Below are 18,902 nucleotides of genomic sequence, written 5' to 3' on the forward strand. Positions count from 1 at the left end.
GAAACTCCAAATCAAGTTCCGTTAATTTTCCCTGAAAATAGACTCATATATCTTCTATCCATAAAATTTTAAGAATTTTTGGTTTAGCCAATCAATACCAGAATTTTCTCAAAGTTTCCCATGTTTCACTATTTGACTAATCTGACCACTCTTCATTACGAATCAAATTTCTCATTGTACAGAATTCAAAACATGTTCTTGTTTATTTCATTAGAAACTAGACTCAATAAGCTTTAATTACATAATTTATTCAGCTTCTAATTCATCTCCCACAATTTATGGTGATTTTCCAAAGTCACGTTACTGCTGCTGTCCCAAGCAGATTTATTACCAAATCACTCTTTCATACACCTATCTTGCATGCATGTTATTTAAACATGTATATCACCAATCAATCATCACATATCTATGATTTTTACTTAAGCATAATCTCCATTTCATCATTTTAAAGCACAACATGTTAGCCGATTTTTCCCTTTAGCATCTAAGGCACATGCATGCTCATTTGTTTGGCTCAACTTCACCTATCTTCCATTTTTCATCAAAAGAACATCAAACAACAACCATTTCCTTCATTTTAATTCATGACTAAATGCTCACAACACAACTAAAAATCAAAATATGCTTCAAGAGTTAAGATAGAATCAAGAAGAACTCATGAACATCAAGATAGAAGCAAACTACCATGAACTTACCTTCAATTTTCCTCCTCCTAATGACCGAATACTCAAGAGCTTTCTCCTCTCCTTTCTCTTCTCTAACTTTCAGCTATGATGAACAAAGATGGACAAAACTTTGTTCTTTTCATCCCTTTTTCTTTTAATAAAACTTCATATTTCATCCATTTAATTCTTTAATACAAAAGACATGATATTCTTATCATGAAACATTTACCTAACCCATTATCATGAAACATTTACCTAACCCATTGTCATGGAACATTTACCTAACCTATTATCATGAAACATTTACCTAACCTATTATCATGAAACATTTACCTAACCTATTATCAATTTGTATCAATTTGTACCATAAATTATGGATATCAAGTGTACATTTTGTCTACAACAACATGATGGTTGGCCACTTCATGTAAAATGGGAGGTTTGTCATGCAAATCCTCCTATTTTGCACTCCTATTTATTTGGCCACTTCAATTTAGCCTATAGCATTTTCAAACATTTTCACATAGGTCCTATTTCATAATTTCACCCCCTTTTTCTTATGGAACAAAAATTAACTAAAATTGTCGGGTTCTATCTTAAGCTTAGGCTTTCTAGAGGCCCACTAACATAATTAAACCTATGCCAACATTCACAGGATTCCCGAAAATTGGGGCGTTACAACTCTACCCTCCTTAAAGAAATTTCGTCCTCGAAATTTACCTAATCCAAACAGATGAGGTATTGTCATTGCAACGCGTCTCTTCCGCTCTCAAACTCAGAAGTTTCCCCTTCCTTAACTTGTTGAAAACGAGCGACCAAAGACTCATCGTTCAACTATTTTTCCTTAATCTGATCCACCCAGGTTGGCCTCACTTGCAACTCAGCCAACAGACTTCCATCATCATACAGACTCAGACGAGCAAACATTGCTCTCAGATCGAATCTGACTTTACGACTTAGAGCATCGGCTACCACAAGAGCCTTACTTGGGTGATACTCGATCGAACAATCATAATCCTTAAGCAGCTCAATCCATCTCCTTTGCCTAAGGTTCAGCTCCTTCTGAGTCAACAAATAATTAAGACTCTTATGGTCAGTGTATATAATACACCTTTCTCCGTACAAGTAATGTTTCCAAATCTTAAGTGCAAATATCACTGCTGCCAACTCTAAATCATGAGTCAAATAGTTTCCCTCATGAGGCTTAAGCTATCGTGATGCATATGCAACCACCTTACCCTCTTGCATTAACATGCAGCCCAAACCCACGTGTGATGCGTCACTGTACACAGTAAAATCCTTCCCAGACTCCGGCTGAATTAACACAGGTGCTTCAGTCAGAACTTTCTTCAACTTCTCAAAATCTTCCTGCTGCTTCTTAGTCTATACAAACGGTACTCTTTTCCTTATGAGTTTTGTCAAAGGTGCTACCATCACAGAAAAACCTTTCACAAACCTTCTATAGTATCCTGCCAACCCTAGGAAACTTCAAATTTTTGACACCGTCCTAGGTGGCTTCCACTCCAAAATTGCTTCAATCTTTCGAGGGTCCACCTTAATCCCTTCGGTAGAGACCACATGTCCTAAGAAGGTTACCTCCCTCAACCAAAATTCACACTTGCTGAACTTCGCAAAGAGTTCCTTCTCCCTTAATACTTATAGCACTATACGGAGATGCTCATCATGTTTCGTTTCAGTTTTAGAATATACCAGGATATCGTCAATAAAGGCGACTACGAACTGATCTAAAAATGGTTGGAACACACGATTCTTCAGATCCATAAATGCTGCAGGAGCGTTCATTAGTCCAAATGGCATAACCAGAAACTCGTAATGACCATATCGAGTCCTGAATGTCATCTTTTGGATATCTGCCTCCTTGACCCTTAACTGATGATATCCAGATCAAAGGTCAATCTTGGAAAATACAGAAGCTCCTCTAAGCTAGTCGAATAGCTCGTCAATCCTTGGCAGTGGATACTTATTCTTAATTATCAGTTTGTTCAACTGGCGATAATCAATTTACATCCGCATTGTACCATCCTTCTTCTTCACGAATAGCACCGGTGCTCCCCATGAAGACACGCTTGGCCTAATAAAGCCCTTATCCAACAACTCTTGAATTTGAGCATTTAACTCTACTAACTCCTTCGGTGCCATCCTATACGGTGCGATAGACACAGGCGCCATTCCAGGCAACAAGTCTATTCCAAACTCAACTTCTCAATTCGGAGGCAATCCTGGAAGCTCCTCCGGAAAAACATCTTGAAACTCCTTTTCGGTCCTAACCTTATCCACTGTCAGTCCCTCCTCTTCCGACTGACTTACAAATACCAATTAGGCCTCACAACCTTTTCGAATCCACTTTTCGGCTCTTAATGCCGACACCACATTGGACAAATAATCCCTTCTCTCACCTATCACCATAACCTCCTCATCCTTTGTAGTTCTTAACACCATTCGTTTAGCAGTACAATCCAGAGTCGCTTTATGCTTAACAAGCCAGTCCATTCCCAAAATGAGATCAAACTCTCCGAACAGTAACTCCATCGATCTCCAGGAAAATCTTACCTTGAGTTTCTAAGGGTATATCCCTATACGCTTTGTCTACCCTAACCGAAAGTGACCTAAAGGACTTAGTACAGATACCCCACTCACAATCTCCTCAGAGCGGTCCAAGTTGTCCATAATCCGCTCTGTGGCCTCCAACCAATATTACGCCACATTCGGGCTATACCAGACACGCCTTAACGATCTCTCTCTCCGTTAGCGAGTCATTCAAAATCGATCCTCGAATTTCGTTGCGAACTTGTCCTTAACCCTTTCCGAACTCGAAGCATTGCTGCGATAGAGCATCATCCTCGCACCGCGATCATGAGACTCTACCTCTATTATCGGTGGTACCGTGCATCCACCGTGAGGCATATGTCTCAAGACGAAGATCTCACTCGAGCACTTACTCGCTGTCCTCGCCCTCTTGTACTCATATCGTATTATCTTGATTACGAATTTTATGCATCAATTAATATTCCAATGTTTATTACAAATGTTTTATGAATCGATAGTAGTTGAGAGTTTGTTTTCGCAGAATCAAGTCTAGCTACGCTTTCAATCTCTTATCGATTTTCCTATGGTTTCAGATCATCCTACCTAGAGTGTCCTAGTAGGGTTTCAATCTGATGCAGATAATTTAGAAAAATATTCGTAAGAGTTCGAGTAATACTTACAGACTTGAGCCGAGATTCTAATGCCACCTTCTAAAGATCTAAATTTTGAAAATCGAGTTTTCGATTCTTTATAAAATTTTCGCTTTCGAAAATCTTTGTTTTGTAAACCCATTCCACACCGAGTTGTTGCAACCTAGGCTCGATACCACTAAATGTAGCACCCCAAACCCGCCCGAAGTTATGGCTTGGATCCGCATGCCACATCAAAAACGTTAAAAAAATCCATTCTAAGTCCAAAAATCGTACTTAATGTTCAAAAGATTAATTCATTAAGGGTTAAAGTGAATGGAAGTCGTGCACCGTGTAGGAAACCTAAAAGAGGTGGTGAGTCCATCGGATCGCTAAGTACCAAGCTCCTTCGGATCCAATCCTAGACATGCATACTGCCATTGCCACACCTTAACGTCATGGATATTTCTAGGAAACCGATTTGATTAAGTCATTTTAGGAAAAGTGATTAATTTTGGAAAATACTTTCATTATGGAAGCTTTGCTTATTGTCGTGTTATTTTGAAATCAATTGTTGTTTTTGAAAACGCGCCCTAAAGCTATCCAATTTCAACAGTTAAAATAAGTATTACCTATCTTAGTAATACATATTAAAACCATCAAAAATAATTAAGCGGCCTTATTACATTTAAAAGCCCAAAAAATTCAAACGTAAATAAAAGGATGTCCAGTTCACCAGAAGAAAATCAAACTTTCAGAACGGGTGGCCACTCCGAATTCCCTCACAGCTCCAAGCCCACTATGGTTGGGGATTTCCTGCGTGGATGAAAATAAAAGGGGTGAGTTTGGGGAAACTCAGTGTGTAAGGAAAACCCATTCAAAGTCCAAGTCAGCTCAAGCCCATTGGGCCTAAGCCCATTCAGTAATAAGTGGTACTAGGCCGAGCCCTTTTGATTACAATAAACCGGGCCTTAGCCCTTATTCAGATAATAAGATGGCCCATAGGCCCATTTCAAAATACATGCAACATCAATAACATATGCAAGCCCATTTGGGTAATAGTGGTCTTGGGCGAGCCCTTTTCAGATTACAATAAAGCGGGCCTTAGTCCCTTATTCAGATAACAGTATGGCCCATAGGCCCATTTCAAAATACATGCAACATTAGTAAACATATGCAAGCCCATTTGGGGAGACTACTCAACCCACCAACCACTACACTCCACCCGTACCAGCCATACACTCCATGTGGGAATAGCTCAACCCACCCATTTAACACTCCATAGTTGCGACCTTGCTGCTCGCTTAACAATAAATTGAGGCAAAGCCTCCAAGACGTGGACAAGCCACTTTCATGACTTCCTCCGTCAATATCCCAATCTCATGCATCAGATGATAACAACATGGCATACAAGAAATAACAACAATCAAACATGCATTTAAATCAATTTAACCTAGGGTATTTCTTAATTTATCTCCTAGGGGTAAAACGTAAATTTTCCACTTTTAAAGGTATTTCAGTAATTATCTATTTTAGAATTTTTCATGCATATTCCTACCTTTCACGTACTACGAATCACGCATCGAGGGTTCTTACTGAATTGGGCAGTTGGCCCATCATTTCAAATTTTGGCCCATTAAGCCCAAAAATATCGAGGCACGTAAATCATACACTTTGCAGTCCAAATTTTGCAGCTTACCAAAACATTAATCGATTTACCTCACGAGCATTCGCACACTCGCAAATCTACAAAATACCGGTTTTCGGCATTTCGCTTTTCGACTTTTGCCGATCTAGACTAAGAAAGAGGGTGTTAGTTACACACTGCTTGCGACGATATGTCGACGAGATCCACATACGAACCGCCTACAATTGGATTACTAACACGTTAATCTAACTATTCAAATACGAACTACGATTAATCCCTTACAATATTCGCCAACCACACCTACATGAGATCATAGTAAGCTTATAAGAAATCAATAAGCAACTCATTAACAAATTTTTGTCAATGTTTACCACATAATTATAATTTCACTGCAAGTTGTCTTCCTGAGCAACAGTCACTAAATCATTTATAACTGGAGCTACGAAACTCCAAATCAAGTTCCGTTAATTTTCCTGAAAATAGACTCATATATCTTCTATCCATAAAATTTTAAGAATTTTGGTTTAGCCAATCAATACCAGAATTTTCTCAAAGTTTCCCATGTTTCACTATTTGACTAATCTGACCACTCTTCATTACGAATCAAATTTCTCATTGTACAGAATTCAAAACATGTTCTTGTTTATTTCATTAGAAACTAGACTCAATAAGCTTTAATTACATAATTTATTCAGCTTCTAATTCATCTCCCACAATTTATGGTGATTTTCCAAAGTCACGTTACTGCTGCTGTCCCAAGCAGATTTATTACCAAATCACTCTTTCATACACCTATCTTGCATGCATGTTATTTAAACATGTATATCACCAATCAATCATCACATATCTATGATTTTTACTTAAGCATAATCTCCATTTCATCATTTTAAAGCACAACATGTTAGCCGATTTTTCCTTTAGCATCTAAGGCACATGCATGCTCATTTGTTTGGCTCAACTTCACCTATCTTCCATTTTTCATCAAAAGAACATCAAACAACAACCATTTCCTTCATTTTAATTCATGACTAAATGCTCACAACACAACTAAAAATCAAAATATGCTTCAAGAGTTAAGATAGAATCAAGAAGAACTCATGAACATCAAGATAGAAGCAAACTACCATGAACTTACCTTCAATTTTCCTCCTCCTAATGACCGAATACTCAAGAGCTTTCTCCTCTCCTTTCTCTTCTCTAACTTTCAGCTATGATGAACAAAGATGGACAAAACTTTGTTCTTTTCATCCCTTTTTCTTTTAATAAAACTTCATATTTCATCCATTTAATTCTTTAATACAAAAGACATGATATTCTTATCATGAAACATTTACCTAACCCATTATCATGAAACATTTACCTAACCCATTGTCATGGAACATTTACCTAACCTATTATCATGAAACATTTACCTAACCTATTATCATGAAACATTTACCTAACCTATTATCAATTTGTATCAATTTGTACCATAAATTATGGATATCAAGTGTACATTTTGTCTACAACAACATGATGGTTGGCCACTTCATGTAAAATGGGAGGTTTGTCATGCAAATCCTCCTATTTTGCACTCCTATTTATTTGGCCACTTCAATTTAGCCTATAGCATTTTCAAACATTTTCACATAGGTCCTATTTCATAATTTCACCCCCTTTTTCTTATGGAACAAAAATTAACTAAAATTGTCGGGTTCTATCTTAAGCTTAGGCTTTCTAGAGGCCCACTAACATAATTAAACCTATGCCAACATTCACAGGATTCCCGAAAATTGGGGCGTTACATACTTACTCTTTTAACTAACAATATAAGATTAAAGGCTATATTTAGATTTTAAAAATTAAAGACAAAATTGTGTACAACATTAAACTCTAACCAAGCAAAACATTATAAACTCTTATACAAACATTACATTTGTAAAAAAATCCAATAAAAAAGAAAGACAAACTTACACATATGGTAGTAACACATAATATTTTATATATAGATATTAAAGTGTGAAATTTAATAGAGATAATATAGTGACACATATTTTAGTTTTATTTCTAAATATGTTAAATATAGATATTATTTTGTCAATAATTATAGATATTATTGTATTAACCCAATATGTTTATTCATTTCTCTATATTTCTAGAAGTAAAAAGTATATTAGTTAATAAATAATTCCGTGACAAAGAATTTGTATTATTATTTATTTTTTATTAACACATAATTTTAGATTCAAACATGAATCAACTCTACCTCTCTTCCTATAAAAAGTAAAATAAAAGAATAATGTAAATTTAGTGTCAAGTTGAGACTAAATGAATCAAGCAAATTACTTAAATAATTTTACATATTTACAAAAAATTATTATGAGATTATTTGTTCTTATTTTTAAAAAAGATAAAAAATTTGTAAGTGTAAATAATATTTTTAAATATAAATTAATACATGATTATAAAACGAAAAATAACACAAATATGATACAAATTAATGTATAAAATTTTCATGATAAAAATTATAAATTAAATAACATTAATTATTTACCCAAATTACCCCAAAAATAATTTAAAGATAATAATTAGTTGTCTAATGACCAACCTCAAATTATAATTTGAACAATCTCAAATAAAAGGATAACATTTAAAGATAATAAAACATATTTTGTTAGAGTTTAATGTTGTAGCCTTTAATTTTATGTTGTTAATTAAAAAGTAAATAATCTCACATTATCTAGGAATAAACTGCAAATAGATTATCAGTCTATATAGACCTATATCCCACATCGCTTAAGAAAATAAAGAAAATAAGACATGGGGTCTATATAAATACCTATTTTGAGGTGACACCAACAATTAAAAAAAAAGTTATTGAGGGCAGAAAGTGCTTCCAATTTGAAGTGTTTTATCCTACATTTGAATTGATTTTTTTTTTGTTAAAGAATCTCTTTTTAGTTGCTCTGGAACAATTAAAAGATTCTCTAGAAGAAATAAGGGGTTTTGCTTTTGGCGGCAACATGCAATGGGGTGGTGGTCTCGCTTATGGGGTCAAATTAATATGTTCGAAGAAGAAATATTTGAATGTCAATCTCATCGATATCATTTATCTCATACGTATTATAATACCCAAATTTTGCCCGGGGCCCAATAAAATCACAGCCTAAATACCAAAACTCAACTAAAACCCAAAATACCCCAAGCCCAAATACAACCCAAAATAAAAAATAAAAAATTAGAAAATGAAGAAAAAGAAAAAAACCTAACCTCTTCACCCTATGTACCGCCCTAAGCGCCGCCCTAGTCCTCTTTTGTCTACCACTTGTAAAAAGAAAAGATAGTAAATAAAAAAAATGTTGTAACAAGGCTAGAAAAGCCATCATAAAACCAAATGTAAAGGGGGAGGAGGGATAAAAAAAAATTTGTATTTTCACATAGAGATAAAAAATCCAAAGCAAAAAAAGGTTGATTTTAATTTCTTGTATTCCTTTGTTCATTTTTTATTTTTGTTATTTTATTTTATTTTCTTTATTTTATATATATATACATAATTTAATTGAATTACTTATTTGAATTCCCTTGCAAACATGTTTATATTTTTCCTTTAAATCTATTTATGTATACCATTTATTCCCCAATTTTAAATTATACTTTGTTTATTTCAAACACTTGCCTATATTACTATTTTTTTATATACAATGTTTATATTAAGTTTTATGCTTTATGTATCTTGTTAATTGTTGGTAAGTAAATCTTGTTTCAAATTGTTTTGTATAATTATTGATTTATATTATATAGTATGTCATTATTATATTCTTTTGTATATTCTTACATGGTTGCATTTATATAATTCATCTATGTTACAACTTGTTAATATGTACATTATTCGTTTTAAAATTTTATATAGGTACACATTACTATTGCTATGCACATAATATATATTATATACATATATACATTTTTTGAATCTTGGTTTTAAATTATTTTGCATAACACTAACTTTAAATTTCCTCTTATAATACTTATTTTGAAGCTCATTTATATGTTAAACTTTATATACTTTATGTATTATTTATTTTTATTTTTATTTATTTTACGATCTATTGTAAATTTTTGCATGTATTATCTGTTTATATATATATATATATATATAATTTAGCTACTTTTAAATTGTTCATTCCAAGTTTATTTGTTTTAACATTTTTATTACCTTTTAAAATATTTTTCTTAAAATAGATTTTTATTTAACCATTAGTTAGAAACGTTAAATAGTGTATGTGGTAAGATTATTATCATTGGGCATGTTTCAATTTTCGTGTTTGTACTTTTCAAAAATTGTATAATATATTATTGATATATGTTTTCCATATTTGTTACTTTGTTTTGCATCCCCATGTATTATATTATGATTGAGATTGCCAACCTATTTGCTTGAAATCAACCTATTTGCCTGAAATTATTCATTTCATTTTCTTTGCTTCAAATGAATCGAATAAATACGTTGCAAGTTTGTTTTCATAATCACTCCCTTTTAAAAAAAATAAAAAAATAAAATTTCAAAGCGAGGTAATATTTCGTGTTTGGTAATTCGAGAAATTGTGCCCTAACGTGTTGGGTTTCGATTTTCTGTTTGACAAAATAAATATTCTCTCGAGATTTCGTCCATGTTTTTTTCAAATTAAAAATAAGACAATATTTCAAATTTAGGAAATTCAAGAAAATAGTACCCTAACTTACTAGGTTTCAATTTTTCTTGTTTAACCTAAATAACTAAATATCCTTTTGAAATTTCAAAAGCATGAGTTTTGGAAATTATAAAATAATCTTGTATCGAGGATTTGAAATGTTGTGTCCTATCGTCTTTGGTTGCGCTTTTCATTTGTTCAAAACAATCAAAGATCCCTTTGGAATTTCACTCACGTTTTCTAAAAACTCTTTAAAATGAAAGAAATGTTCGATGTTTGGCAATTCGGGGAATAGTGCCCTATCGTGTTGGGTCGCAATCTCCCGTTTGTTCAAAATAATCGAATGTCTCTTCGGAATTTCACTCATATCTTCCAAGGTGAGGCAATGGTCAATATTTGAAAATTCGAGGAATCGTGCCCTACTGAGCTGGGTATTGATTTTTCGTTGGACCAAATAGTTGGGCATCCTTTTGTTATTTTCGAATTATAAATTTTCGAACGTCAAAACAAGAAGATTTTTGGCAAAGGACTCGGGTTATTCAAATGTTATTAACAAGAACCACATTTCAAAAACATTTTTAATTTTAGACAAAAGGACAGTATTTAATCAATTTGGTACCAATTTTGGGCGTAATGTGGGTATTAATCCTTCCTCATACGTAACCGACTCCCGAGCCTATTTTCTCATATTTTCGTAGACCAAAATCATTGTTTTAGTAAACCAAAATGTTTTATTAAAACAACCCAAATTTCTAGGTGATCCGATCACACCTAAACAAGAAAAGATTGGTGGCGACTCCATTTTCGCTTTCCAAAAAGTTGATCCATCATTTTTAAATCGAAAAAAAAAACGAAAAAAAATGGTTTCAACAAGTATCATACCAAATATCATCAATCGAATTATTTTTTCAAGAAATACGAGACATTTAAATCATACAAGTAAAGAGATCTATTCATTGATAAGAAAAAGAAAAAACGTGAGCGGCGATTAGATTGATGAGAAAATAAAATCTTAGGTTGCGAACAGTCCCATAATTTAAAAAAAAAAGAGCCTAATCTAATACTTTAAAAAAAAAAGCCATTTTTTGGAAATTTAACCATTCTATAGAATCTTGGGTCGTGAACAGTCCCATAATTTTTTTTGAAAAAGAGCCTAATCTAATACTTTAAAAAAAAAGACATTTTTTTGAAAATTTAACCATTCTATAGAATCTTGGGTCGCGAATAGTCCCATAAGTTTTTTTAAAAAAGAGCCTAATCTAATACTTTAAAAAAGACATTTTTGGAAATTTACCCACTCTTTTATGTTTTTACAGATTTTTTTTTTGTAAAACATTGTTTTTATTGCTTTATTATTTTAACTTTTTAAAGATAAAATAAAATATTTTAAAAAACACATGATAAATTTTTAAATGTTTGTGAATAAAAGAGTGTACTGCTGGTATATCAAATACTAATATTTTAACACTATAAAAATATTTTTAAACCAATACTTAGGTTAAAAATCTGTTTCAACTGCTTTTAGAATATTTATTCTAAATATTGTTTTTAAAATAGTTATATTTTTAGCAATTTTAGATTTTATTTTATTTTTTTAGTATTGTTTGTAAATATTTTTAAAATTATGTTTATAGTTTTTAAATCATGTTAAAATTTTAAAATAGTTTAAAAACAGAATTATTAAATTATTGCTAATATTTTTTACCAAACTATTTAATATCTTTATGAAGTTAACGTGTAAATCAATTCAGTCCTTGAATACTGTTAAGTGCTTGAATACAATTATTTAAAAACATAATTAAAAAGTTTTTTTTTTAATTCAGCCCTCAAAATATGTTAACTAATAGATAGAATAATCCGTGCACATTTTAATTTGTTAATTTTAAAAATAGAATAATTTTTAAATTTAATAAAATTCACATTTTGTTATGTTTTTGAAGGTAAAATTGTTTTAAATTCCTCACATTATTATTAATATTACAATCTTTTACTTTTTTTTTTTTAGGGCTAAAGGGTATATAAGCCCGCTGAGCATTGATGAAAAAATAATTAAGGTTTTTCTTTTTAGAATATACTCAATTAAGCTTTCAAATTTTAAAATTACATTAATTAAACTCTTTGATCAATGTTTTCTATCTTTGATCATTACAGAATTAATGTGGCATTAGCGACATTGAGGTGGCTCCACGTTAGTGATAGTTGTGGACATGTTACTATCACGCCAACAAAAATTAAAATAAATATTTAAAAAATAAAATAAATATTTTAAAAAATATTCATATTTTTTACTGGAATAAACATGGACAAATGGTTGTCCAAGATTATTTCAAACTTAAAATTTTTAAATTTATAAAAGATATATTTCAAAAAATTTATAAATTTGTAAAATATTATTAAAATTTATAAAAAATATTAAATAAAATTAATAAATTAAAATTAATAAATCCATTTAAAAGTTAAAAATGAATCTATGCAACGATATGTCCAGGTTCATTCAATATAATTTTCTTAATCATATAAATATTAAAAATATATTTCTTTAAAAATATTATGCATATTTATTTATTTTTAATTTTATTGTACATTTTAGGATGTATAAAAAATATTTTAAAATAATGTATATAAATTCTAATTTTATTATTCATACGTGTAAAGTTTTTTTATATAAAAAAGTGAATTTATCTAATTAAAATGTGTATCAATTAAAAAACAATTTGTTTTTAAAAAAGTCTGAAATAAACATGACAACCATAGGTTAATTCAACTAAAAATAAATATTTTTAAAATATATTTTTCGCAGAGGATTTAATTGAATTTTTATCAGATTTTAAGAGCTTATATACCCATTTACTTTTTCTTTTTCCTTTTGTAATCCTTATTTAATTTTGATGATTACTTTTAAATGTTTTAATCTAAATGCAATTTTAGTGTTAATCTACACTGAAAATTTGTTTTCTTCGTAGTTAAACCTTTTATCTATATTATTAATAAAACTTTTAATTGAGTTGGTGTCACGGGTTAACTTAACATCAACTTATAAAAAATTAATATATTTTTAAAGGTTTAATATGGTACATATTTCATGTGTTATTATTAATTAGTTTCAAGTCATACACTTTATTATTTATTATATATTCTTTTTAAACACATATTTATATTTTATATTTGTAATTTACACACACTCATACACGCGTGATAAAAAGTTCTAATAATTAATAAACATCTTTACATTACAATTTACAATAACTTACAAAAAAAAAATTCTAATAAACAATCACATTCTCTAATACAATTGTTTTAACTTTTTCTAAACGAGGAAATTAAGTAGTTAGAATTGTGTGTAAACTAATTTAAATATATAAATAATTCATCCAATTTTAAAAGGAAATAAATGTTGGATTAAAATTCTCAATCATGGACACATATGTATAATGCTATTATAAAGTATGCTATCATAGGTATTAAAATGTTATAGAAATAATATGTAGATACCATAAGTTATATTTATAATTTGATGAGAGGCCAAATTATAAATACTCAAAATTGATTTAATAATCAATTATTTAAATAAGTAGTGGTACCTAATAAATAAGGTTATGCATATTTCATTTCATCCCATAAGAGAGTTATACAAAAGAAAAACTATTTTCTTAGAAGATGAAAACCTTGTAGGCAATATTTAATAATGGATTTAGTTACGCTTCCACATTTAATTTTGTTTTTAATGATTTGATATGCCAAATCCTAATTTACAGTTTTAAGCTCACATAAGAGTTTTACGGTCGTAACAATGTGTGTAACTTTTTTTCTAATTGATGAAATTAAGTAGTTAGAATTAACTTGCATTTTCAATCTAAATTTTTGCTATGATTTTATTTAATTAAATTTTAATTGTAATTTAATAGTTAACAAACTTGCTTTGATGTGATTGAGGAGGTAAAAATATTTAATTTGAATGGTTTCTTAAATTTAATACTGATTTCATAAATAGTTGTTAACAAAAATATTTTACTAGAAACAACATTAAATTAAATTGTTGAAAAGGTTTGAAAATTTTATGGCAAAGTTAATTTAAATCTGTTAAATAACTAATGAATCCAACATATAACTTATTTTAATTATAAGTGTCGGTTCTCAATTTCATCATGTACGGTTATGTGTGGGTTTGAGTTTAGTTAATCCAGTCTGTGTTGGCTTTAATCGAATTGTACTAATTCTTATTTTGATTGTGCTATAATGATTTATTTTTACTTTGTGATACTACGACAATTTATATTGTAATAGTTAATTTGATACTTATAGTTCCTCTAACACTGTACATGTAATAATTTAAAAGCATAATTTATTTTATAATAATTTAAATAATATGTGTCTCAATTACTATATTCATAATGCATAATTTATTTTATAATAATTTTTAAAATTTTACTATTTTTTTTCAAAATCTCATATAAACTTTTTCATTTTACATGGATTATATATTCTGAAAAGTAAATATATATATATATATATATATATATATATATATATTAAAAATGTAAATTAAAATTAAAATGAAAAAATATTTTATATATGCACAATTATTTATTCTTATAAAATTTAGTAGTATTGTATGTATTGTTGGAATTCAAGTGGATACCTCATGCATATAATATTCATCAAGAAAGGAAATGAGTGAGTAAGAAATGATTTTTGGAAACGCAATTAAAAAGTCAGAATTTTAAAATATAATTTCCAAAAAATAAATATTCACACATTGTGTGGTTGCCAAATATGGTATAATATAAAGCAAGCGTGGTGAGGTACTTATAAAACAATTTTTTTGGTAAATAAAACATTTCTTTTATAAAACAATGTTGTTTCTATACCATAAATGAATAAACGGAGTATCCAAATTCCAAAACTGGAGATTTTTTTTTTCTTTTTTGAACTTTTCAAGACAAAGTAGTTTTATTCCCTGACACTTAATGATAATTACCTTCCTATCTCTTGTTATGAGTAACCAACCTCTGTCCCATTATTTGAGAGCACCCGCAATCCAGACAAGTGGCAACGTTCACCCCACTTCAAAACTTTACGTAGTAAATGGCACTAACCTCGATTATTGTTTTTTTACTGAAATCTTCTGCTTCAAATGAAAATGACTCAAAAAAAAAAAAAAAAGGAAAAACAAAGAAATTAGAATGTGATGCAAAGTGGGAGAGTTGAAGCTAGCTATTTGTTTTTTTTTTTTTTTGGTTAACTGTGCAAGCAACTTCATGTAGTAATGGTATAAGTTATTTAGCATATATGAGAAAGTGCACTGGAAACTTGGCTTTCAACTAGCAGATCATGATGTTGTTCCGATGGAAATATATGCTTAAATTTATCAGCTCACGTGCACTAGGGTTTTCAGAAACTCTCTTTATGGATATGGATATAGGGTTGTACTACTTCTACTACTACTAACTAGCCATGCAGACATTTATATTATATAACTATTCGGTGGAAATTAAATAACCAAGTTTTCCTTTTTCTCACTCATACCTACAGGCTGCATATGTGCAAAGCCAAGGCTGCAACTGCAAATAGTTTGCAAGAAAATGAGCGCAGGAACTTAATTGCCACTATGACTATTGACTGGATATGTTACTCATGATTCATACATCTTTAGATGATATATATATTTGAAATTAGTTAAACTTAATTTTCATTAATGTTTGTCATCAGTGACGGACTAATTACTAAGAACAATAAAGAAAAAGCCCCTGAGAGATACATACACACATTGGATTAACTTGTAGTATTGCATATGAATATTTCTACCATGCATTAATACCAATTTTTGAGTTGAGAACCCTTTTTTTTTTATTTTATCAAGTAACTAATTTTAATCTAACATTTGAGAATATTTGGTGACCGTAGACAGGAATGGGGGAGAAAACGGGAGGAATTAGGTGAGAGGAGTTCCAAGGAAGAAGGAAGGAAAGAAAGGGGATGAACAAATGAGGTCATAGAATAGAGTTAGTTGATATGGAAATAATTAATTAGGAGTTAGGAAGATTAAGGAGGAAGAAAATGAAGGAAGGATCCCAATGAACAATGAAGGCATAGACAGTATTCAGAGGGAAATGAAACCGGGAAAGCGACATTTGGTCACCCAGTCAAAGAAAGGCCTTTGCAATACCCATCCATGGGCTGTAAAAGCAGACTCTACCCCCTCTCTACATATGCTTCTCTTTCTTCAGCTGCGCTATAATGAATTATTGTCCTTGTGTTTCTTTGCTTGCTTTTTTCTTCTCACCCTTAGCCCTAGTTAGCTAGGTTTAATAGACGTGGCCTCTCTCTCTGGTGTTAGTTCTGCTGATACTCTTTCTCTCATCTAATCTGAAAAAGAAGAAAGAGAATAAGAAAGAAATAGGAAGGGTTGCCATCAAGCAACTACCAGCACCCACGTGAAGTGTCACAACACCAGAACTTGGGGCTTGCTAATTGCTATGCTTCACATTCAATTAATCAATATATCCCCTCGCTTTCATAGCTTCTCTGCCTCCCACCACCTGTGCTGTGCTTCGTATCCACTCACTTCCGTAGTTCCCTCTTTCTTTTCTTTTTCAAGCTGCCCCAGTTCAGTTCCTCCTCCCCCTTTTAAAAAAAAGATGGACAACTACTTTTGTCTCCAATAAATACCATCTACTAGCGTGATATTTCAGCTTCCCCTAGATTCAAGAACACGATCTGTATGCAGACCCATGTTTCCTTCCAGCAACAGTTACAACCCTTGTCCCTCGACCATCCATGCCATGCCTGGAAACTCTATTTCAGCTGATCAACACCCAGCAGACTCTTCACTGGAGGATCACCCCCCTGCTTTTTTTAACTTTCCTGCACCTTTTTTTGACGACGACGATGATGATGGGTTGCTTATGAGTCACCTTTTATCCCAAGCACAGCAACAAATCTTGGGGTCCAGTAGCAACACGGCACCACCGGATTCCGAGATTAATGCAGCTCCTCCAATAAAGGAAACCAAAAAGGTGCCGCCCAACCGGAAGAGAAGTAGTAACAACGGTGCAAAGCAGGGGATTCCTCGAAAGAGAACCGGAAAGAAAGACAGGCACAGCAAGATCTATACAGCTCATGGTCCAAGAGATCGGCGAATGAGATTGTCACTTCAAATTGCCCGTAAGTTTTTTGATCTTCAGGACATGCTAGGCTTCGACAAAGCAAGCAAAACTATTGAATGGCTCTTCTCTAAATCCAAGGCTGCTATCAAGGAACTCACGGAAAACCTCCCAGCACTGAAGCACAGATGCAGTGAGGGAGGAAAGAGCGTGTCATCTACATCTGAAAGCGAAGTAGTGTCGGCAGCCAAAGAGTGTCAAGACAATATGGGAGACCGGCAAGGTGTTATAGCAAGTGGAGAAGCCATGAGAAGTACGACTACAGCTAGAGTGACAAAGGAAAGAAAATCACGTAAAGTTTCAATCAATCATATTGTTGCAAGAGAATCCAGGGACAAGGCAAGAGCAAGAGCAAGGGAGAGAACAAGAGAGAAAATGAGGATGAGAGATCTTGAAAAAACAAATAAATGTTCAGATGAGTCCAACCCTAATGAATTGGAAGAATTGCAGTCCTCGAGTCCTCTTGAAATTGGCGAAAATTCGGGCCCCTCTACTGAAACAAACTATAGTCTCAAGGTTGTGACAGAAAAACCCCACCGTAATACTGCGGACTCGGACTCGATAGAACATCAAATGGATTTTGTAAGCACCATTGAGAAATTCCTGGGCATCACAAGGTCGTCAGCCATGTTTAATTACTCAAACAACATTGCAGACTCAAGGGAAGAAAACTCAGCGGAAAACTGTCCAGTTTTTTCAGGAAATTGGGGCATGAACAATGAGAGGATCCATTACAGTTACTGTGCGATGACAAACATCAAGGATTCAACAGGTATTACCCAAGAACAAAACCCTAGTATAATTTTCATGACGGACCCTAATGAGCAAGAGCAAAAGATTAGTTCAAGTTTTATGTCCAACTCAAATACCCAAGCGGAAAATTCCACCACCAATCTCATTGCCAACTCATATGCAAAAATGATGAACCATAATTCAGACTTGACGAACCCCTCAAATGCCCATGAAGGAAGAAACCCTACTTCAATTCTCATGTCCTCCTCGCACATTGGCTTGCATTCAGATTACCACGAAAATCCCGCTGTTGCCAGCAAATTCCACCATTTTTACTTATGAAGATTGTTTTCATAAACCCTTTCTTGTTTCCTGATTATGTTAAACAAAAATTGTTCGGCTATCTTCAATTTGATTTCCGTGTGTTGAATCCTCTCCGCTAAGTAATGGTGGAATGGATTAAATATTGTTGTATTTCTTCTATCAAATTTATCAGAATTTGACTTTGTGGTTTGCCATTCTCGCATGTCTGAATGAGTTTTTTCTTGTCACTATGATATAAAGTAGCCCCCTAAATCAGAGACAAATTGTACATTATTAATCAAGACAATGAAATTAATATCATGTTTATCATTCCACTGGTGAGGAAGATGGATGTTCACATTACATATATATATATATATGTAGGTATATGATTTAGGGTGAAAAGAAGAAGAAAAAGGAATATAAATTAATAATCATTGATGAAAAGGAGTGCTCAAGTTTTTTAGTGCCTTTTGCATGTATTAATGCATTAGCTAGCTAGGAGCGTAGCAAGGACTCACTTAATCTGTGTCATAACTAGCTAGGCT

General features: G+C 31.9%; 1 protein-coding gene and 1 long non-coding RNA gene across 2 annotated transcripts; one reads left to right on the top strand and one right to left on the bottom strand.

The window, feature by feature from the left end:
- Positions 1-4,412: 4,412 nt before the first annotated feature.
- LOC128285743 (uncharacterized) lies at positions 4,413-7,010 on the bottom strand. The gene is made up of 2 exons (XR_008276283.1): positions 6,625-7,010; positions 4,413-4,657 (listed from the first exon to the last, which is right to left on the bottom strand). It is a non-coding gene; the product is annotated as an uncharacterized LOC128285743 (long non-coding RNA).
- Positions 7,011-16,626: 9,616 nt separating this feature from the next.
- On the top strand, positions 16,627-18,565 carry LOC108481625 (transcription factor TCP12). Its single transcript, XM_017784735.2, has one exon. It carries the CDS (start codon positions 16,888-16,890, stop codon positions 18,391-18,393), a length of 1,506 nt encoding a protein of 501 aa, XP_017640224.2. The 5' UTR covers positions 16,627-16,887; the 3' UTR covers positions 18,394-18,565.
- The last annotated feature ends 337 nt before the right edge of the window (positions 18,566-18,902 follow it).

This window comes from Gossypium arboreum, chromosome 12 (genome assembly GCF_025698485.1).
Source record: "Gossypium arboreum isolate Shixiya-1 chromosome 12, ASM2569848v2, whole genome shotgun sequence".
Taxonomy (NCBI): domain Eukaryota; kingdom Viridiplantae; phylum Streptophyta; class Magnoliopsida; order Malvales; family Malvaceae; genus Gossypium; species Gossypium arboreum.